The 22730-nt window shown below is 36.6% G+C and overlaps 1 protein-coding gene and 1 long non-coding RNA gene across 3 annotated transcripts; both read left to right on the forward strand.

Annotated features, from left to right (window-relative positions):
* The first annotated feature begins 735 nt into the window (after positions 1-735).
* On the forward strand, positions 736-2925 carry LOC129295964 (uncharacterized). Of its 2 annotated transcripts, none has more exons than XR_008589670.1 (4): positions 736-1078; positions 1173-1212; positions 2004-2064; positions 2551-2925. It is a non-coding gene; the product is annotated as an uncharacterized LOC129295964 (long non-coding RNA). The 2 variants fall into 2 exon arrangements; XR_008589669.1 differs by having other exon boundaries at positions 736-1033; positions 1134-1212.
* A 1027-nt stretch (positions 2926-3952) lies between these two features.
* On the forward strand, positions 3953-19538 carry LOC129295963 (uncharacterized). The gene is made up of 2 exons (XM_054934554.1): positions 3953-4315; positions 17360-19538. The coding sequence occupies exons 1-2, from the start codon at positions 4234-4236 to the stop codon at positions 17707-17709; spliced, it is 432 nt and encodes a 143-aa protein (XP_054790529.1). The 5' UTR covers positions 3953-4233; the 3' UTR covers positions 17710-19538.
* Positions 19539-22730: the final 3192 nt, after the last annotated feature.

Below are 22730 nucleotides of genomic sequence, written 5' to 3' on the forward strand. Positions count from 1 at the left end.
ACAAACCTGCCAAAACTCTCAATAGGTTCGTCTGGTCCTTTTCAAAGTTGTTCGGTGTGTCTAGATTAGACCAACTAATCCCTGTGAGCAACCCATGTCTTGCCTATTATCAAGGGTCACAAGTTAGAGGGGTTTACCAATGGCTCTAGCTCCTATCCACCCTAGTTTTTGGTTGAAAATAATGTCTCAAAACTCAATCTATAGTTTAAAAATTGGGTTGCTACTGACCAACTTCTCTTTGGTTGGCTTCTTAACTTTATAAGCATTTATGTCTCCTCTAAAATGACCTCCGTCTCTACTTCTTTTGGTCTTTGGCAAGTTGCATATGCCATTGCAAGTGCACACAATAAGACTCGTGTCACTACTATAAAAATAACTTATAGAAGCGCCTATTTCAGAACGCTTACATAAAAAACGCTCTAAAATATAAAGGCGAAACATATGAGAGTGCTTTAAAAAAAAAGAACTTTGATATATAGAACATATAGGAGTGCTCTGGTAGGTCACATAATTTTTTTTTTAAAAATATAATTATAATATACAGAAGCATTTCTATAGATTGCACTTTAAAAAAACTAAATATATGACCTAGCGGAGCGCTTTTGGATATAGCCTAGCGGAGCGCTTTTGGAGTAGGATTTATGTATGGGAGCGCTTCACTGCAAAGCGCTCTGAATTTCTTATTATTATTATTTTTTTAAAATCACTATAAAGTTAATCAAACCCCAACCTCCCTCGACTTTTCGACTCTCTTAGCGCCCCCCTCTCCCTCCTCGCACAAAAACCTTCGAGCAATGCCCTTCTCTGTCACAGCCGTCTGTCTAGCACCGACTCCTCTTTCACAACCGTCAGCCATCGTCGCACAGCTTCACCATTAGCCATCTCGTCAGTTCGTCCGTGAAGCTTCTGCGTCAAATCGTCTGTATCCTGGGCTTCAGATCTGTACAGATCTAAATTGCTACAGTGTCGTCACTGCTCCTCCACCATAAGCCATCACCGCCACACTGTTGCTCTATCGCTAAGCTGCTGTTTGGTACCATCCCTTCTTCTCTCCATCTCTTCTGTGACACGCTCTTCGGTAAGTATTGTTCTTCTTCATTTTTTTAATTAATGTTATTTGCTGTTCTTTGAAGCAATCTCAGCAACCCAAGTAATATTTAAGCTTTCTTCAGGATGGATTATATCTAATTCGATTCTCGAATACCTCATAAAGTAAGTCACCATTCTTACCTTGCCTCAATCGATACGATCAGATTTCCATCACTCACCATAGTAATCTCTATCTTGTTTTGTCTTTAATTTCATTTGTGGAGGTTGAGGGTTTCTTAGTATTAAGGGATGTGGATTCAGCATAATATCTACTATAATGCTTGCTGTCATTTTTTGGTTTCGTTTCTTCATTTTCAATGGTATTTTAAAGACCCCAACCGCAGTAGTAAATTTGCCCTATGATTTAAAGGATGCAAAGGTAGTTCCATTAATAATCATCTATTTGTTATCAAGAATAATCATGGCCTCCTATTAATATTTGAATTTATACGACCCTTGAAATATTATATGCATGTTTTCTTCTGGTTTTATGGTAACACCTTGCTGTGTGAACCTAGTTTCTTTTAGATTTTTTTTTTTGCCTTTCTTTGAGAATAACTTGAAGGATGAAGTGTTTATTAGAACTATATCCTTTGCCATGCAAAGCTGTTCATTAATAATTTAAAAGTAGTGCACGGTCTAAATGGTTCTAATTATATTATGCAATTTGTTTAATATACTTATATCTAAGATCTTCCTACCCTGTTTTGATGACTGAATATTATTCATGATTAACTAAAAGAACAATTGCTATTGAGTTCTATTAGCTAGACGTTCTCTTAATACTCTGATTTTTTGTTCCACTATTCATATCCCATGTAGGTTCTTTTCAAATATGAAGTGACTATTTTAGTTGTTAATATTTACAATTTCGAATCTATATATTTGATTAATTATTCTTTGCTATATTTTAGAGGGTAAGCAAAGGGAAGCAAAAATTCAACATTGATCTCACGCCATACCATGAATAGAAAGGTAGGCAATGTTTCATTTTCTTCCTGTATTGAATGCTATTGATACTTTCTGTTTATGCTGGTAATTTTCTAATTATTTCTAATATAGAAATGATGTTGATGCCAATTAAGATGCGTTTTAAGTTCATTTTAAGTGCTGAAGAACTTTTTGTAAATCTGATATGGAAATGCAATGACTTTAGAATCAATGACATTTTTTTATTAGTCTCTTTAATGTTTCCATTAGTTAATGTATGATGTTAAACAAAGTTATAGGGAGAAAGTCTTGATATAGGTTACAAATCTGCTCCAACTTGTTAATTGATCAAGTTTCGAGGTCTGTGATTTTTCAAACAATTCTGCTGTGTTTAATCCAATCAGCTTTGTTATGCTCCATCTAGTTTATTTCATGAAGTGAATGCTGGTTTTCCTTGATATAGAAGACTTGAATTGTGTTTCTAGCTCTTGGGTACGTTAAATTCTTACTTTTTTATTCTTATTTTTGCAGGAACTTGTATTACCATTTTGTTATGTCAAAAAACAAGCCTCTAAAAGATCCTTTGGTTCTTTAGTGATGACTTCATTTATGAGCATGGTTTTATTACAAAATGCAAGGTAACTTTTTGTAATTAATATTGCCTGTGAAAGGAGGTGTAAGATTGATGTGATTATTTTGGTACTGTGGAAATAATAATAAAAAATTAGGATGTCATATTTAGGAATCTAATGATAAATAAAAAGGGACATAAATGACAAAGAAAATTCTTATAAACTCAGGTTGTATGTCTACATTATAGTTATGTAAACTGTAGTGTATATTGAGATGTTGAAATTTTATATAGGGTAAAATTATATATTTATTGATAATTTTGTTATTATGCTTGATTTACTATAAAGGAAAGTGTTTTAAAATTAAATTAATATAATGTTAATTACTTATATGTTGGTTTCATTTTTCATGTAGCATTTTGCGGGACGCAAGATCCTCGCATTTTATTATGGAGATAGAACATGTAAGTGAGGAGTGGTTAGAATATATAATTGGTTGTTTGTGATGATAGGTAACTAGCTTCTAATGTTAGGAAAATACTAATATTGTGTAATTAACATTATATTAACTAGCTTCTAATGATAGGTAATTAGTTTCATTTGTTAAACTAGCTAGAGATTATATAAGTTAGAAAATTGATTTAAGTTTGTTCTAATTTCAAGTTTTTTAGTTGTATACAACTTTTAATATTGTGCTAGATTAGTTTTATTTTGCTAGATTAGTCATTTGTAATGGCAAGAGAATGTGTAGAAAAATTTAAAAATTAGGAAAAATAATACCATATAGGAGCGCTCATGTGAAAAGCGCTCCCCTATAGATACATACGGGAGCGCTCTTCTAGAAAGCGCTCCCGTATGTCAACATTTAGGAGCGCTTAGTTAGAAAGCGCTCCCGTACGTATATTTTTTTTTAAATTTTCTCAACATTACAAGAGCACTTTGACAGAAAGCGCTCCTGTATGTTACAATTATGGGGGGTGCTTTTTAGATGAGCGCTCCCATATCTTCAAGTTATAGGAGCGCTTAATATGGGAGCGCTGGCTACAACAACACTTTAAAAGTGCTCCCGTTAGCCAAAAATAAGCGCTCCGAAAAGCTTATTTTGTAGTAGTGTGTTCTCATATTGAGATCTAAACTCTAGCGTACTTGTAAGGGTTATGCGTCTATGCATGATTATTTGTCTAAAATGAAGTCATTATTTGAGAGTCTCAATCTTGCTGGCAACATCGTGCCTTATTTTGATTTTCTTCTTCAAGTTCTTGCTGGTTTAGATGGGGAATACAATCCCAACTATCAAAGGAGAGGATATAAGCTGTATTGAGTTTCAATCTACTCTCCTTACTTATGAATCTCATCTTGAGTAGCTTTAACAAATTTTCAAGGTAGTGTCACAACTCAATTTGTTAATCTGACTATTTTTTACTCCTCTCGTGGAAATTGGCGAGGAGGACATAGTGGACACACTAGAGGTAAAGGGAGATCAGGACATGGTGAGAGACCTTATTACGCTCTTTGTGAAAAGCAAAGGCACTATGTTCAGAACTGTTTCAAGCATTTTGATCGATCTTACAAGCCTTCAAGCTTCACCAATAGCAACAAGAATTCATTTGAGGCAACTGATTCAACCAGAACTCGATCTTCTATGCTTCACCTAAGGTTGTTAATGATGAGTCTTGGTACCTTGATAGTGGTGCTACCGCCCATGTCACTAATGATGCCTCAAGGTTAGATAATGCTATGCAAAATAATGGTAAGATTCGACTATTGATTGCTAATAGTCAACATAGGGATGTTGCATAGTTTGGTTCTCCAAAAATCCAAAATGTGCTTGGTCAATGTGTTGTTCTTAATGACATTCTTTATGCTCCCACGGTTAAGAAAAATTTACTTTGTATTCCTAAGATTTCTTATGGCCATAGTGCTACCGTGGTTCTTAACTCTTAATCTGCTCTTGTGAGAAAACAGGGGACAAAAACAACTCTACTTTAGGGGGTGAGAAGTGATGGAGGTCTCTATAAGGTTACTGCTAAGAAAGTCAAAAGTAAGAAAGCAGGTGCTAGTAACTCTCATCTAGCATTCTCGGCTAATCAAGTTATGGATAACAACACTAGTGGAAAGATTGATAGTTCAAATTCCTCTTTAATTTCAACTAGAAGACTTTGGCATTGTAGGCTTGGTCATCTAAATGATCGAATTTTGAAATAAGTTATTAGTACTTGTAATGTTAAAGTTAATGAGAATAGTGAACCTTTATTTTGTGAATCATACAATTTTAGCAAGTCTCACTCTTCCCTTTAAGGTTTATATTTCTCATGCTTCTTATCCACTTGACTTGATTCATACTGATTTATGGGGACCCTTACCCATATAATCTCTCAATGGATATTGCTATTACATTCTATTTTTGGATGACTTTAGCCATTAGAGCTAGATTTTTCCTCTTAAAACTAAGGATGAGGCTTTGCAAATGTTCATAAAATTCAAACAGTTTGTAGAGAATTACTTTGATAGAAAAATCAAAGCCATTCAAAATGATTGGGGGGTGAATGTAGAAGTTTTACTAAAGTTTTCAAGATGCTAGAATTCATTTTAAACACTCTTGTCCCCATACCTCTCCTCAAAATGGTAGGTGGAAAGGAAACATAAACATATTGTTAAGATGGGCTTAACCTTATTAGCTCAAGCTTACATGCCATTATTCTATTGGTCGGAGGCATTTCACACTGCCATGGAACTCATCAATAAACTTCCTACACTAGTCCCGGGTGGTATCCCTCCTTATCAGAAGTTGTTTGTCAAAATACCATATTACAATAGTCTAAAGTTTTTTAGTTCAGCTTGTTATCCTTGCCTAAGAGACTACAATCAGCACAAGCTACAATTTTGAACCCAACTTTGAGGTTTTTTGGGTTTACAGCAATCATCATAAATGATATTGTAAAGTCTCCAAATCTGCACTATAAAGTCTCGTCTCAATCTGAGCTTTACCATTTCACATCATCCAATGAACAATAGAAAATCAAAATAATAGTCCTTTATTTGTTTTCAAAATTGTTGGATCCTAACTTTTCAAAACATGTATTCAAATAAGAGAGTTAGTGATAGTATAAACACAATCATAAGACTCAAAACATCACAAATCCTCAACCTTGAAAATGGGCCGTATACCGCGACGTGCAACATGTGTGCCACGACATGTGGCACAAAACCACATGCTCTATTTCATACTGCATCATGTATTGCGGTGCGCCTGTTTGAAATTCTATTGTCATTTTGATAGCAAAATGACAAAACTTCTGACGTGCGTCATTTTCACATCCGATATCTGATTGGAGTAATTCAAGTACCCAGATGACGCTTATGATGTCTACTAGCTAATGGAACAAGTTTGGACTTGATCTAACAATTCAATCTAAAATTGAACACCCAAGTGCAAAAAGTCACATTTTCTTTTAAAAACTCACACCTTAAGTGCTCAATTCTCACTCCTTGTCCCATGAGACCACTTCGGGCCTTGAACCAAGTTCAAAAGGACCACATACACTTGATTAACATCATACATATCAAATATCACATCAATAGTCCATTTTGGCCTCTTAAAATTACATTACACACTTATGGTCTTATGTGAGGAAAACACATATATAACACATAATCATATATACAACTAGACTTGTTCCACTTCCAACCCTTTGACTTTCACATATGGGGCTCTACCTCACCATATGGTCGGGAGTCATAAATGTCCTCGAATATTTCGAATGGGGATCTGCCTTACCATTTGTGTTTATTTCTCAAATCACAACACAATACACATTCAATTCAAATAATCAATCACAATTAACACATATATACTTTAGTGGAACAAGTTACAATATCATACACTTGATTGTTTCGCATTTAGGCCTACTCACATACCTTTCACTGGGGCACTCTCAGCACAATGCAATATCATATATATATATATATACAAGTAATATTCACATCATAACTCACTGATAGAAAATATGGCAAATGTTATTTTAGAAAGAAATAATTGTTTTTGCATTATTTAGTATTTTGTAAGTTTCCTTCTAAAGGAAGGAAACCTGACCTGCTTTTGTTTGTTTTACTCTTTATTTAAATTGCAAGTTGAGCTTTCCTTATAGGGAAGGAAACCTCAAACTTATATTTTATTTCATTTTATGTTTCCTTCATAAGAAGGAAACCTTAATTGTGGCTTCTATAAAAAGCCACCATGCAGCACATGTAAGGGAGTTCTGAGAGTTGGAATGAATTGCTGTTCTATTCCCCTATCTATCAGTTCTGCGTCCCTCTCCACTTCCCCTGCTTTCTCTGTTTTCTGTCATCTCTCCCCTTTGTTTTCCCTCCCCCTTCACCTCTCACTCTCTGATTCTGTTTCTTTTCCTCATCCTATTATGTTTAAATCAATGTGAGTGTGTGTGTTTTACATCAACTTGGTACCAGAGCTTGGTTCTGAACGTTCCTAGGCTGTTTCCGCGGCCGGAGATCGAAGGAAAACTCTCAGGGGAGCTCAGCATACTCTGTTCACGCTGCCAGCACCCAGAATCACATTTCCCGACGTCATCCAAAAACGGACGCTACCATCGTGCTCAGAAGGGAAAATCCGGTCAGAACCAAAAAGACCACCTCCGCCTGAAGTCACACGCGCCTTCACGCGCCGGTGGAGCTTCTGCGCGTGGTCTTCACTCTCCTCATGCACCGCCACACGCGCCGTCCGTACAGTCGCCGCCAGAAACGTGATTTCAGTGTTTTCTGTGTGTTTTCGCGGAATTTGTTCAACTTTGAAGGAGCTGAGGGGCGCAAGTCATCATCTAAAACTTATTTGAGGGTAAAACTTTTTGTTTTGAGCTCCTAAAGCAACGCTGGTAAGGCTGACGACCCTTTCATTTAACTGGCTTACTTGGTTCTTAAAGGGAGGTGTTTCATTCATAGCTAGTTCTGAAATCTTTGTTGTGTGGTACTTTGGTTTCTTTGAGCATTGCAATTTTTATTTTATTTTTATTTTTTTAATCATGTTTTAATATTTTGAAAATATATAAATGTATAAAAAAAAAGGAAAATTTACATTGATCATTATGTTGTTAATTTGTGACTTTTGATAGCAGTGTTCGTATAACCTAAGACACCTACCTCACACACAATCCTGCCCTATACTCGTGTCCAAAAATTACCCTAGATTAATTGAAGTTTCTAACGGTTTTCCTGAAAGGTTTTTGAACCTTTGGAGATTTCTGTGAAGACTTCACTCGAGTTGTTACCTATTTAGCATACGATCCCTGTGGAATTTTTGAATTCTCAGAGGGTTAGTGTGTTAAAGAAGGGACTTCACCTATTTAGGTAAGGGCAACTTGGGGGCCTTTCTTCCTTAGGTTATTAAATCCACACCAAACTTGCACTTTACCATACCATCTTTGTCATTGTATGACCATTCGTGATTTATACGATAAGCAAGCTTTATTAAACCAAGAAATTACTGCCCTAAAATCTGTCATGGCTAATAACTCCCAAATCACCCAAAATCATCTTGAGGAATCTGAAAGGACTCAAAGGGCATATGTGGACCAGCGGCTAGATGAAATTAAAGAATTCATGGACAATAAATTTAAAGAGATAATGGGTGCAATTCAGTTGACATACAGACAAGATACAGGGAAAACAACTGAAGGGATACTCGAAAGACCTATCATTAGAGGAGAGTCAAGTCTTAAAAATGAACAATTCCCAATCCGTAATCAACTTAGAGGTAATTCCCTTAGGATTGGTCATTCCTCTAGAGCTATGGGTGAAAGACACAGTAGAACATTTCCTCATGAGTTTACCAATCATCATTCTGATGACATAGATGATACTTGGGATGGGCAAGGGCCTGAAGAACAACATCATAGACCATACCAGTTAGTCCATAGGAATGGTAGAGAAGGCTTTAGAAGGACACATATTGATGACATCACCAAAAAGGTTAAAGTTGAAGCTCCTGAGTTTGATGGACGATTGAATCCTAGTGCATTCCTGGATTGGTTAGCTAGCATGAAAGACTATTTTGAATGGTATGACATGAGAGATATTCAGCGAGTTCGGTTTACGAAGATGAAGCTCGTGGGATCTGCTAGGAAATATTGGCAAAATGTCCAAAGGAACATTGAGCGACAAGGTTATCCACCGATTGAGACGTGGGATGAAATGAAGGCCAAGCTGAAAGAAAAATATGTGCCGACTCATTATAAGAGTCAACTGTATGACAAATACCTTAATTTGAGGCAAATCTCCACAGCTTCCGAGTATATTTCTCAATTCGATGACTTATGATTAGATGTGACGTGGATGAAGAGGAATGGCGCGTCATTACCAAGTTTGTTAATGGTCTCAAGCCATATCTACAGAAGGAGCTCAAGTTAAACTTTCCAGAGTCTCTTGAAGAAGCTTATCATAAGACTTTAGAAGTAGAGTCTCTGTCACAGTACTCGTCTGCAAAGCGTATCGACATGCAGAGCAATCTGTTTAGACAAGCACGAACTTCCAGTATGTCTGAACGACCAACAGGAACACTTACATCTAGGCCTAGCTCGTCTTTTACACCTACTCAAGCAATTGGGTTAAGGGGTAATACTTCTAAGCAGCCTAGTGAGGCTATAGTTCCTGCTTCCCGCCATAACAATTCCTTTGTCGAGTGTTTTCGCTGTCACTCAAAGGGTCATATTGCGTCAAAATGCCCACAGCGTACTCTAGTTATTGACTCACAATATGAAGGTGAGGAAGACAATGCAAATGCTGACGTTGTCGTAGATCCAGTTGAGTGTCCTTCAGATGTCGATGAGGACATCATCATTGATGAACATGGGTGTGAGACACGTCGAGTTGGAGTTATGCGATGCATTCTATCTGTCCCTCTACCTAGTGATTCGTGGAAGCGAACAAGTATTTTCCATACTTTTGTGAAGTGTGGAGATAAAGCTTGCAAATTGGTGATTGATGGAGGGAGTTCTAGAAACGTTATTTCTAGTCAAGGAGTAGCCCGACTCAATCTCAAGACAGAACCTCACCCAGAACCTTTTCGTGTTGCATGGGTCGACAAAACTTCTTTACCAGTCACGCAACAATGTCGCGTTCCTCTTCACTTAGGTGACTATAAAGAAGAGATTATTTGTGATGTTCTTCCAATGGATGTTGCTCACATTTTACTTGGCCGACCGTGGCTTTATGACCACAATGTTATCAATCATGGTCGTGAGAATACCTATACATTTAAGCATGGAGGCAAGACGATCCTGTTACGTCCTGCTAAGCCTGACAACGAAGGCAAAGGCTCAAGTAAATCAAAGGGCACAAAACCCAAAACCCACAATTTGCATCTTCTGACAGAAAAACAATTTGTACAAGAAAGCAGAGAGAGTACGATCGTGTTTATTTTGGTATCCAAGATCTCGCAACGAATTGCTACTACTTCAAAAATGCCAGAGGAAGTGCAACAGCTCTTACAACAATTTCGGGATATCACTCCCGATGAGCTTCCATCTGAATTACCACCAATGAGAGAGATCCAACATGCAATTGATTTCATTCCAGGTTCACAACTCCCCAATCTACCGCACTACAGGATGAACCCTAAAGATAGAGCAGAGCTTAACCGACAAGTCAGTGGATTGTTGGAAAAGGGTTATATCCAGCATAGTATGAGTCCTTGTGCAGTACCTGCTCTTTTAACCCCAAAGAAAGACGGCTCTTGGAGAATGTGTGTAGACAGCAGAGCCATCAACAAGATCACCATCAAGTATAGGTTTCCCATTCCTAGACTTGATGACATGCTTGATTTAGTGTCTGGATCTAGCTGGTTTTCAAAGATTGACCTCAGAAGTGGTTATCATCAGATCAGGATTAGGCCTGGAGATGAGTGGAAGACTGCTTTTAAAACGCAAGATGGGTTGTTTGAATGGCTTGTCATGCCTTTTGGGTTATCAAATGCACCAAGTACATTTATGAGAGTAATGACTCACCTCCTTCGCTCTTACTTGGGAAAGTTTTTGGTGGTATACTTTGATGACATACTAGTTTTTAGCAAGTCAAGAGAAGAACACTTGGGACATCTCGAGTTAATTTTTCTCACCTTGCGTCAAGAACAGTTTTATGTTAACTTGCCTAAGTGTTCATTTCTTCAAAATCAAGTCATCTTCTTAGGTTTCATAGTTTCTGAAAGGGGTTTAGCAGCTGACCCTGAGAAAGTCCAAGCCATTCAAGAATGGCCTGAGCCACAATCTCTTCATGAAGTACGGAGTTTTCATGGCCTTGCTTCTTTCTATAGACGCTTCATTAGAAACTTCAGTACCATTATGGCTCCTATCACTGATTGCTTAAAACAAGACAAGTTTCAGTGGACATCTACAGCTTCCATGGCTTTTCAAGATATTAAGAAGAAGCTTTCTCAAGCTCCAGTCTTGTCTTTACCTGATTTTACAAAGTGTTTCGAAGTTGCTTGTGATGCGTCTGGGACAGGAATCGGAGGTGTACTAAGCCAAGAAGGTCACCCTGTGGCTTTCTTCAGCGAAAAGCTCAATGATGCCAAACAAAAGTACTCCACTTATGATAAGGAATTTTATGCGATTGTGAGATCCCTTGAGCATTGGAAGTACTACCTTCTTCCGCAACAATTTGTTCTATACTCTGATCATCAGGCGCTTAGGTTTATCAACTCTCAGCGGCACTTAAATGCTAAACATGCTAAATGGGTTGAGTATATTCAGGGATTCACTTTTGTGGTCAAGCATCGTTCAGGAACAGAAAACATAGTGGCTGATGCCTTGAGCCGTCGGATCAACTTGTTGCACACTATGAGCGTTAGTGTTGTTGGTTTTGAAAACTTGAAGGACGACTATGCTTCATGTCCAGATTTTGGGATAATATACCAAGAAGTTCACAGTGATAATCGTCATGAGCATGTTGATTTCATCATTAAAGACGGTCATCTCTTTCGTGGGAGCAAACTGTGCATCCCACGTACTTCTATGCGAGATTTTCTTATATGGGAATTACACGCTGGAGGTTTAGCTGGTCATTTCGGGGTTAATAAGACGATGGCATTAGTCGAAGATAGGTTCTACTGGCCTTCACTCAAGCGTGATGTGGCTCGCATAGTGTCTCAATGTCGAAATTGTCAAACTTCTAAAGCCAGGCGACAGAATACCGGTTGGTATACTCCTTTGCCGATTCCCGAGGCACCTTGGAAAGACTTGAGTATGGATTTTGTCTTAGGATTGCCTCGCACAGCTAGAGGTCATGACTTTGTATTAGTTGTTGTGGACAGGTTTTCAAAGATGGCTCATTTTATTCCTTGTAGCAAAACTACAGATGCTTCACATCTGGCAAAGTTGTTCTTCAAGGAGATTGTACGTCTACATGGGTTACCTACCACTATCGTATCTGATAGAGATGTCAAGTTTGTTAGTTACTTTTGGAAAACCCTATGGAAACTTTTTGGTACCCAATTGAAGTTCTCTTCTGCTTTTCACCCTCAAACTGATGGGCAAACTGAAGTCACTAATCGCAGTTTGGGTAATTTGCTTCGGAGTTTAGTTGGAGACAGGCCGAAGAACTGGGATTTGGTTCTACCCACTGCAGAGTTTGCATATAATAATTCAGTGAATAGGTCTACAGGCATGAGTCCCTTCCAAATTGTTCAAGGTTTTAATCCTAAACAGCCTATTGACCTCCTGCCAATCCCGTTGACATTTCGCATTTCTGAATCTGCGAATCCTTTGCCAATCGCCTTCATGACTTACATGCTGAAATTAGGCGCAAATTAGCGACAAGTAATGATCAATATAAATTATCTGCTAATACTCATCGTCGATTTCAAAGCTTCGAAATAGGTGATTATGTTATGGCTCGCATTCGTCCAGAACGTTACCCTAAACAAGCTTTTAAAAAGTTGCATGCTCGAGCTGCGGGACCTTTTCGCATAATAAAGAAATTAGGACCTAATGTTTATCTTTTAGAACTACCTTCTGATATGGCCATTAGTCCAGTTTTTAATGTAGAGGATCTTATGCCTTACCGGGGAACTTTTGAGCCTTCCCCTTTGCTTTCTGATGATTTTGCAGGTACTCAACCTTCACAAGTGCCAATTCCATCATTGCCTGCTGTCTCACCATCAGTTGATGAAATCGAGACCATTATGGATGATCAAATGGTCTTTACCTCTGAGGGGCCCATCCGTCGTTATTTGGTTCGTTGGAGAGGTCGATCTGATGAAGATGCCACCTGGATTTCAGAAGATGAATTCCAACAACTTAATCCTGCCTTGCTAGAAGCCTATCAACTCTCTACCTCTCCGGAGGAGAGTTCTTTGCAGCAGGGGAGAATTGATAGAAAATATGGCAAATGTTATTTTAGAAAGAAATAATTGTTTTTGCATTATTTAGTATTTTGTAAGTTTCCTTCTAAAGGAAGGAAACCTGACCTGCTTTTGTTTGTTTTACTCTTTATTTAAATTGCAAGTTGAGCTTTCCTTATAGGGAAGGAAACCTCAAACTTATATTTTATTTCATTTTATGTTTCCTTCATAAGAAGGAAACCTTAATTGTGGCTTCTATAAAAAGCCACCATGCAGCACATGTAAGGGAGTTCTGAGAGTTGGAATGAATTGCTGTTCTATTCCCCTATCTATCAGTTCTGCGTCCCTCTCCACTTCCCTTGCTTTCTCTGTTTTCTGTCATCTCTCCCCTCTGTTTTCCCTCCCCCTTCACCTCTCACTCTTGATTCTGTTTCTTTTCCTCATCCTATTCTGTTCAAATCAATGTGAGTGTGTGTGTTTTACATCACTCACTTTGTCGTATTCATATATAATTATGCATCCTAATTGGCAACTTAACTCAATAAATAACTTTAAACATAATAGTCATACCACTACCAATTGAGGCTACTCTCTCTTCACTTCCTTTCCCGGCCTTCTCATGCTCTCTTCACCTGTGTTCAAAAGTAATAGAGTGAGGCATACATCCCAGTAACTCAGAAGTAACCCTAATTACCAGTTAGTAAGCAAAATCATAAACAAGTGATAAAGTAGCATGTATAGTCATAAAGCAGTAACATATGTATATATAGAAATTCATTCTCATCAATCTCATTATGTTCATGCAATGCAGTCTTGGTTTACCTCAGTAGAGTAAACCCTACACTCGAACCAGGCCCTCCAGTCCTAAGGAACAGTGTCCACCATCCATTATTCATAGTCATTAACCCTATAGGCTACTTAAACAATCATAACAACCTCCTAACACATTCATTCACCTAAATTTCTCCTTTTAACCTAACTTTTAGGCCATTTTGAGCCTACATGCTCAAAGCTTAATCATTTAACTCCATACTAGTCAAAAAAATTTAGTTCTGTATTCGATATCCCGTTTCTAACACTTCTTTCAGATTACAACACCTCAGAATTTCATGATTTGATTTCTAAACTGATGAAATTCAATGAAAAGGGGGTAAAATTGAAGCTTGGGATTGTGCGATGCTTACCAAGTAAGAAGTTTCTACCGTATAACTCTAATCTTCTTAGTGGTCTGATCTACAATATTAGGACCAATTACACTTTTGTCACTCAATTCAACCCAACACAAGGGTGATCTATACATTCTCCCGTATAATGCCTCATACAATGCCATCTAAATACTCAAGTGAAAGTTTTTATTGTAAGCAACCTCAGCCAAAGGCAAATGGCTATCCTAGTTGCCTTTCCACTAAAGGGTACATGATTGCAACATATCCTCCAAAGTCTGTATTGTGCTCTCAGTCTGTCTATTAGTTTGTGGATGATAAGAGATATTAAACCTCAACACGGTAGCCATTTCCTTTTGTAGTGCTCCCTAGAACCTTGAAGTAAAATGGGGATCTCTAACTGATGCTATGTCTTTAGGTACACCATGCAATCTTACCACCTCTTTTACATATACCTCTGCATACTTTTTCATGTCATAGGTGGTCTTAACTAGCAAAAGATGTGTTGACTTTGTCAATTAATCTATAACAACTCATACAAAGTCAAATCTTGCTTGAGTTCTTGATAGACCAAAAACAAAGTCCATTGAAATACTATCCTACTTCTACTGGAGAATATCTAGAGGTTGTAGCATTCTAGCCAGTCTCTGATGCTCGATCTTCACTCTTTAACGCGTGAAACACCAACTCACAAACTCGATAACATCTCGTTTCATACCTGGCCACCACCAATACTTCTTCATATCATGGTACATCTTGGTCACACCAGGATGCATCGTATATCTGCTCCAATAAGCTTCTTCTAATAATCTCTTTATTGTAGAAACCACAATAGGCATCACATAAACTGGTAGTAACACCATCTTCTTGGCACAATTAAAGGTAGCATTATTCCCTACCAACTAGTCCATCTCAATGATAACATTTGATCCTTACACAGGAATCAAGATCAGATCTATCATAGAAGTTCTGCCCTTAAAGCATAACTCAATTTTCCTACACACCTTACTGATCTTATCTAGTAATCGAGAGGGCGTAGACACTTTAACAACATAAAGTAGCTCATGCACAAGCAAATTTAACTTCTTTACATAGTCACACGACACAAATGAATGAGTAGTTCCTGAGTCAAAAAGAGCCTTAACTCTTTGCTCGCAAATAGAAATTATACCTATAATCAAATTCGGTGTTGTTTGAGCCTCCTCTGAGGAAACAGTGTAGACTCGTCTTAGCATTACTAGCCATTACTCAGAAGCTCCCCCTCAATTCTTGGGGCAATCCCTCACAAAATGGCCCATGCGACTATAAATGTAGCATGCCCAATACCTTCTAGAATGACTTTGCCCATAAGTTGCACACACAAGTGAGCGTGCAGTGCTCACACGAGATATAGGGGCAGTAGCAGTCTGACTCGACTATTGTGGAGCCTTAAAATCTCTAGCCCCATTAAACCTCTTACCCTAGCCAATCACTTCTTGAGACTGTGATCCTCTACTGAACATCCTCTTACCCAAGGATCCAAAACCACTGACACTAAAACTGCCTCTCCTTGACACCCCTTCAGTTAGACCTAATAGAGTGAAAAATTGCCCATAGTTATCTCTTCTTTTCTCAACATTTGCCTGTCGACCTTGCCTCCCAGCTATTGAAAGCTAGTTACAAGTCTCCTCATATGTAGCTTCTCCTAGTAAGGTTGTCTGCCTTCTGTACTTTGGGTTCATGTTTTCAATCAACCTCTTGGCTCTCTATTTGTTATCATCTTTCTTATTTAAGTAAGTCACAAACTTGAAAAGCTAGTTGAACTTTCTCATAAATGACTCCTTATCTAAGTCTCCCTGCTGAAAAGCATAAAATTAGCTTCTTTCTCATCTCTGAATGCCGCAGGGAAGTAATAGTCAAAGAATCTCTCTTTGAATTGCTCCCAGCTGAGATGACTACTATTAGAGGGTCTTGTTGAATGCCACTAATGTTTGGCATCCTTAATTAGCTGCACCATGGCTAACGCTACTTTCTACTTAGAGGAATATGGAGTAACTTAAAAAATTGTCTCTATCCTCTCTATCTAGTTCTCGGTAACTCCCTTTCTCATACTACCATTAAAAGTTGGTAGATTCAACCTCGAAAAAGTTCTCCAAACTTAGTCTATGGGAATCTCCTTAACTTTCCTATGGTCACTCGCCTACTCCTTGAAGCATGGGAGGTTGTTGGCATACTAAACTGTATCTTAGGTCGTTGCTTATTTTCTACTCTATCTTCAACCTCAAGCCTTGACTTCCTAAATAGCAGAGTCAAGCTCTACACTCTGGATCATCAAGACTTCTTAGACTTTCTCACAGTAGGGCCGCATTTCTCCCTACCATAATCCAGGGCATACCACACGAATGTGATACATGTCAATGCATGTGTCACTTCTCAAATTCATTTTAATCAGTACTCATACACCGCATGCATATACTTTCACAATGTTGCTACTCTATTAGTTCACAATACAATGCACGTAGTTATATTAAAATAGTTGCAAATAATTTCACAAATAAATAAGTAAAAGACTTACTCCAATTACCTTTAACGCTTGCCACTAAGGGTAACCAATCACACTAAGCTTCTAGGTGTGCAAATTCTCACGTGCAATTTTATAGGTGCTCAATCTACATAACACCATGCCCCTTAGTTAATTTTCAACATATTTTTACAAGCATTGATTTGGCTAAACTAAATCCCTTAAGGCATAAAATAGTTTAATGAAATTCAATGAAAAAGGGGTAGAATTGAAGCTTAGGATTGCACGATACTTACCTAGCAAGTTACTAATCGAAGGAGACTCTCGAGCTCTAATTATTACTTGCCCTAGTAGAGATGGCTTCTTTTCTCCCTTCAGATGTTCTCTAGCTTTCTCCCTTTTGATTTCACGAGTTGTTCATGTCAGCTTTAAGTGATTTTTGGACAGTGTGCTGCGACACACGCAGTTTCTACTGTGGTGCGTGGCACAGTGAGAAAATTCTCACTTGTGCTCACGTGTTCTATCTTGGATTGTCTCTTTAGCCTTCAATCCTATCAATGCAACATCCAAACAACATTAAACATCAACTAAATATCCAAACCACAATCAATTCCCTAATTACTAATTTATCCTTGATTAGCAACTAGTTCTTGGGATTGAAATTCAGGATGTTACAAATATCGATGCCTAAGCTTAATTAGACGAATATATATTTCTCAAAATGTTTAATTTAATGAATTATCATTTCCATTTACAGATGGCTTCAGTAATAAGAAGGCAATACTTGATGATCAAATTCATCCACAGGAGTTCTTTAAGGCTTCTCTAGCTTTTCCATTAACTCAATTCTTAAGCACAAGCACAGCTCAAAATTCTGCCTCCTATGTTTCTCCAGTAAGAATTCATTCTGCATATTGTGATTCTGCAACAAATGATACTAAAATTAGTCTACATCCATCTGATTCAGATGCTGCACTAGAAAATATTCATGCAGAACTAGTCATTGATCATAATTCTCACTCTTCTATGATTGATAGAGCATTATCAATACAACAGAATTTTGATCCAGTAGTAAGGCATAACAATAATATGCAAAATCAATACTAAATGACAACAAGAAGTAAATCAGGTATTTTCAAACCTAAAATCCCTTATGTTGGTTTGATTACATCTGAAGAAAATTGTGTTGTGGAACCTAAAAGTTTTCAAGAAGCTTTAAAGTCTAATATATGGAGAAAGGCTGTGATTGAAGAGTTCAATACTCTTATTAAAAATCAAACCTGGGTCTTAGTTCTTGCTGCAGGAAAAGAGAGACCAGTTGATTGCAAATGGGTTTTTAAGAGCAAATTTGGTGTAGATGGAAAGTTTCTTAAACCTAAAGCATGATTAGTGGCTAAGGGATTTCAATAATATCAAGGCGTTGATTATGATGAGACATTTAGTCCTGTTTTGAAGCCTTCTACTCTAAGCCTTCTACTGTTAGCTTTTAGTGGTAGATTAGACAAATTAACATTAATAATGCTTTCTTGAATGGCTACCTACAAGAAAAGGTACTCATGAGCAACCTGAAAGATTCCTTGATAAAAGATATCCTAATCATATTTGCTTGCTAAACAAAGCAATTTATGGTTTGAAACAAGGCCCTAGGGCTGGGTTTGACAGGCAGAAGAATACTCTGATGAGCTGGAAATTTGTTCACTCCAAATGTGATAGTTCATTATTCTTTCTACAAGCAAATACTAATATCATGTTTTGCTTAGTTCATGTGGATGATATTATCATTACTGGGACCAATTTGAATATGCTGACCTTGTTTATCAAAGAGTTAAATGCTTTGTTCCCTCTCAAAGATCTAGGCAATTTACATCACTTTCTTGAAGCAGAGGCTTTTAGAGATACTACTAGGGTTTATGTCAAATAGGAAAAGTATAATTTGAGATTCTCAGAAGATGTAGCATGGAGCAATGTTCAGCTGTACCCACACTCATGCTTGTCAATAAAAATATGTCCATTCATGATAGGATACCCTTATCTAATCCTACTTTATTAGACAGATTATTGGGGCTTTACAATATTTGGTTAATACTAGACTGGATATCATGTTCTCAATTAACAAGCTCAGTCAATTTCTTCAACAACCAACAGATAAGTATTGGCAAGCAGTTAAAAGATTGCTAATTACTTAAAGGGATCCTCTGATTTAGCTCTTCATATCAGACTAAGCACATACCTCAATCTACAAGGGTTTTCATATGTGGATCGGGCTGTGTGTGTCGATGATAAAAAATCATTTGGAGGCCACTGTGTATTCTTTGGTGACTCCTTGATTGCTTAGTCTAACAAAAAGCAGAGAGTTGTTGCTCAATCAAGCACAGAATCTGAGTATAGATCCCTTACAGACCTGGTGACTGAAATTGAGTGTCTCCCATCTCTGCTTTTTGAAGTTGGATTGAAGATTGAATAGATTCCTCTGCCTTGGTGTGATAATTTAAGTATTGCTACATTAGCGTCAAACTTCATTTATCACGCTCGAACTAAACACAGAGCTCGATGTGCATTATATTTGTGATAAATTGATAAATCAAAATCTGATTTCCATTACATGCCTTCTGCTGAAAATATAGCTGACATTTTCACCAAAGTGATGACTCACTCTCAATTTCTTAGTCTTAGAAACAAACTCAGACTTTGCAAAGCACCCATTTCTCATTTGAGTGGGGATGTCAAGATAATAGAGCCCAATTCAGTTTTATGTAAGCGCAACAATAATAAAGCCCTAATTGCTTATAGCTCAATATGTTCATAACATATATTTATCTTGTATATTTGTAATTGTAATTATTTATTCTTTATGATGTAACATGTGTTTACATCTGATGTATTAGGGTTTCTATTTAATCCTTATATATAGTAATGTATTCATGGGGCTCTGTGCACCTTTTTGTCACATTCATATATTTGCTATTTTATTGTCTGTAAGAATATAAGATAATAATATCAATAAAGTGTCAAAAATATGTAACTCTGACTATTCAAAAATACGGAATATGATATATAATTCTGTACATAATGTCATAAAGTAATTAATGGAATATAAAATATACTAATAAACAAAAAGAATAGAACTTTTTAACCACCAACATCGGCATCAGCATCAACAAGTAGTGGGAAGGAAGTAATGCTGCTTCTTTTTTATACTTAGGAAGTAATACTTCTTTAACATGTATTAGTTAGCAAAAAAGGGAAGATGATAACCTTCGTAAGCAGCATTGTGATAAAACCAGGGAACCTCCTCTATGAAAATAACCTATCCATATATTGATATAATAGTTCATGCAACCCAAAAGAGGAGACAGTGGACACATGAGGAAATTATATGAATGGAATGGGTAAATGTTGCTCATCAATTTCAATTTTTTTCATTTCTTTAGAAAGGAAAGCCTATGGCATGCATACTAACATAACATTTTTCAATCTCAAAAATCACAAACTTGAAGACAGGAAGCCGCACAAAAAAGGAAGTAACTATATATATAATATATATATATATATATATATATATATATATAAAACTACTAGTAGCTCGAACCTTCTATTGGTATAGAGTAGTACAAGTCTATCACAATGTATTAAATATAAATTTTTCTAGTCTCAATCTTGAATCAATCAATTGACAATGATAGAAAGAAGCTATATCTACATTGTACCCAATTGAAGAGAGATGTGAGAATAAGGCTCAAGTATTATACCTATTTATAAATCTGTATAACTGTTTCAAGGCTTGAGGGCCAGTGCTAAACCAAACTTGGGAGTCATTTAAATGATCAAGATGATGCAAGTACGATGCTTTCAAGGAGTCTCCTTTGTCAAGATTGAAAATGTGAAGGCACTAATTATATCCCCAAGTAATAACACAATATTCCATCCTTTAATATTGTGCTGATTCATGCCCCAAATAATTGTATGGGATATAGATGTTTAATAATCAATGTAAGTAATAATTCTTAAAACTCTTGCAACAACTATATGGAAGGCGTCAGCTCATTTATTCAACTAAATTGAACAATCAATCATTAAAGCATGTCAAGTACATACAAAATTACTGAAGCATTGGAATTAGGCTTTGTTCCAATTGCTGCAAAAAAAAAAATCAATGGCAGGGGGCTGGTTTAGACTAACAGCAGTTGTAAAAGCCACATGATCATGAAGATACTGAACTTCCAACTGCAATTAAAGGCACAGTTATAATTTATCAAAGATTATGATATCTCAGTCAAAATTAGCATCTCAATAATATAACAGTACCTTGCTTAAGCTGTAATCAATTAGTTATATTAAAGCTATGGTTTTGTAGAATGCACATATATGGTATTGTGACTATCATCAAAACCTGTCAAGGAAAGTCGTTACCATCAAGCGAACTCAGAAAAAAAAAAAGATTTTAGATTTCAAAGTTAATGAAATCAAAGCAAGTTACCTTAGATTCAGTATCAACTTTGACATCAATTGTGCTATTTACTGCACCTAAATTTGCAAAGATCTCCAAAAGACAGTCGTCATTTCTCCACCGAAGTGGAGTTCAAGTCCTAATGTTCGAGAGGTAAAAATAGCTAATACTCATTGGAATGAAATAAGTGAAAGAGGGAAATGAACATACAAAGCAAAAAATGGTAGTAGACATGTAGTATGGACCATGGAGAGATGCACTGTTACAACTTCAGGTGCATCCATTGTTAAAGGACCAAAGGGGCATAATACATTTATTGGAACTTATTGCATATAGGAGATTCCTCTTCCGGCGCATTGGCAACACTTACGCAAAAAATGTAAGATCATCCTAGATCTATCTACTTCTATACAAATAAGATCAATAAAAGAGAAACAAAAACACAAAACTTAAATATACGAATTGGAAACACTAAACTACTATAAATAAACCTAGATATACCAAATGCATCAATGTCAAATGAGAAAATTTCAAGGTCCGGTCAAGACAAACCCATAACAATCTTGTGCTAGCTTTAGAAACATGTGCAATCTCAGACATGGGGCGATCTTTTATTGCTCCTTCAGCATGGTTAATAGTTAACACATTGCTGCAGCACACAACACCCACTTTTATCTATTGCAATCCCAAAACAGTGGTAACATAACTTTAAATTTTGTATTTTCATACAAATATAAAAACTAATTTCACGTTAGCTTCTCTTCCAAATCCCAGAAAAAAAAAAAAAATCCTCCCATTAATATTCATGTTCATCCATGGCAGACAAACTAAAACACAAAAAGGAAAAAAAAAAAAAAGAGAGAGCCAAGTTTTAGAAATATATAGAAGAAATAAAAAAACAAAAATAAATAAATATACAGAAATTGGAAAAAAATGGAAGGCTATAAATTTGAACCTCAGCAAGAAACCTAATTGTCTTGTGATACAGAAATAGTCCCACACTAACCAATTATAAAATACATCAGAACCAATTGCATATGCCTATTAACATTCTTTTTTTTTTCTTTTCCAAAACAGAATTGTTTAAATAAAGCAAAAAAATAATTACATTAATAGTCTAAATAAGGAGTTTGGCGGAAGCATATCTGTTGAGATGGTCTCCAAAGACTTGAAACCTAGTAGATTAAGACGTATTTTGCATTGAAAAGAATGGTTGCATATGAGAAGAGTTTATTTTTCTTCTCAGGACGAAAATGAATCACATGCTTTGTGTGCAAAGATAGAAGAATGCAGCATAATGTGAGTACAAATAAAAGAGCAAGAGGACTTGGAAATTTTATACACCTCTTAAAAATATATCTTATTTCATTCAATTCTAAGTCGTGCCAGCCAGACACAGTCTTGTTTCATTGAAAGGGGAAAAAAGTCAATGTGCATCAAAGTTTGAAGAAGAGTTTACAAGCTGTACAGCTTAAGATTTCTCTGATGACTTCAAAATTTCGACTAAGATAGTTATATGCTAAAAAGTCCTATAAAGTCCAGTCAAAATCAAATCAACATCACTTTTAGATCTGTCTCATTCCACTGTAAAAAATCAAGTTTTAACAAAATGCCAAAACCCAACATTGGGTACTTTTCTCGAACACACGGAGAGCCAAAAGGAAACACGTTTTACCTGTCC

This window comes from Prosopis cineraria, unplaced genomic scaffold (genome assembly GCF_029017545.1).
Source record: "Prosopis cineraria cultivar Desert tree isolate PC_DT_omini unplaced genomic scaffold, ASM2901754v1 PC226, whole genome shotgun sequence".
NCBI classification, from domain to species: Eukaryota; Viridiplantae; Streptophyta; class Magnoliopsida; order Fabales; family Fabaceae; genus Prosopis; species Prosopis cineraria.

Bases quoted from the DNA above. Each gene is read 5' to 3' on its own strand.
- LOC129295963 (XM_054934554.1), top strand. From the start codon at position 4,234: ATGCTTCACCTAAGGTTGTTAATGATGAGTCTTGGTACCTTGATAGTG. The intron at 4,316-17,359 runs GTTAGATAATGC...TTCCATTTACAG, and splicing joins GTCACTAATGATGCCTCAAG to ATGGCTTCAGTAATAAGAAG.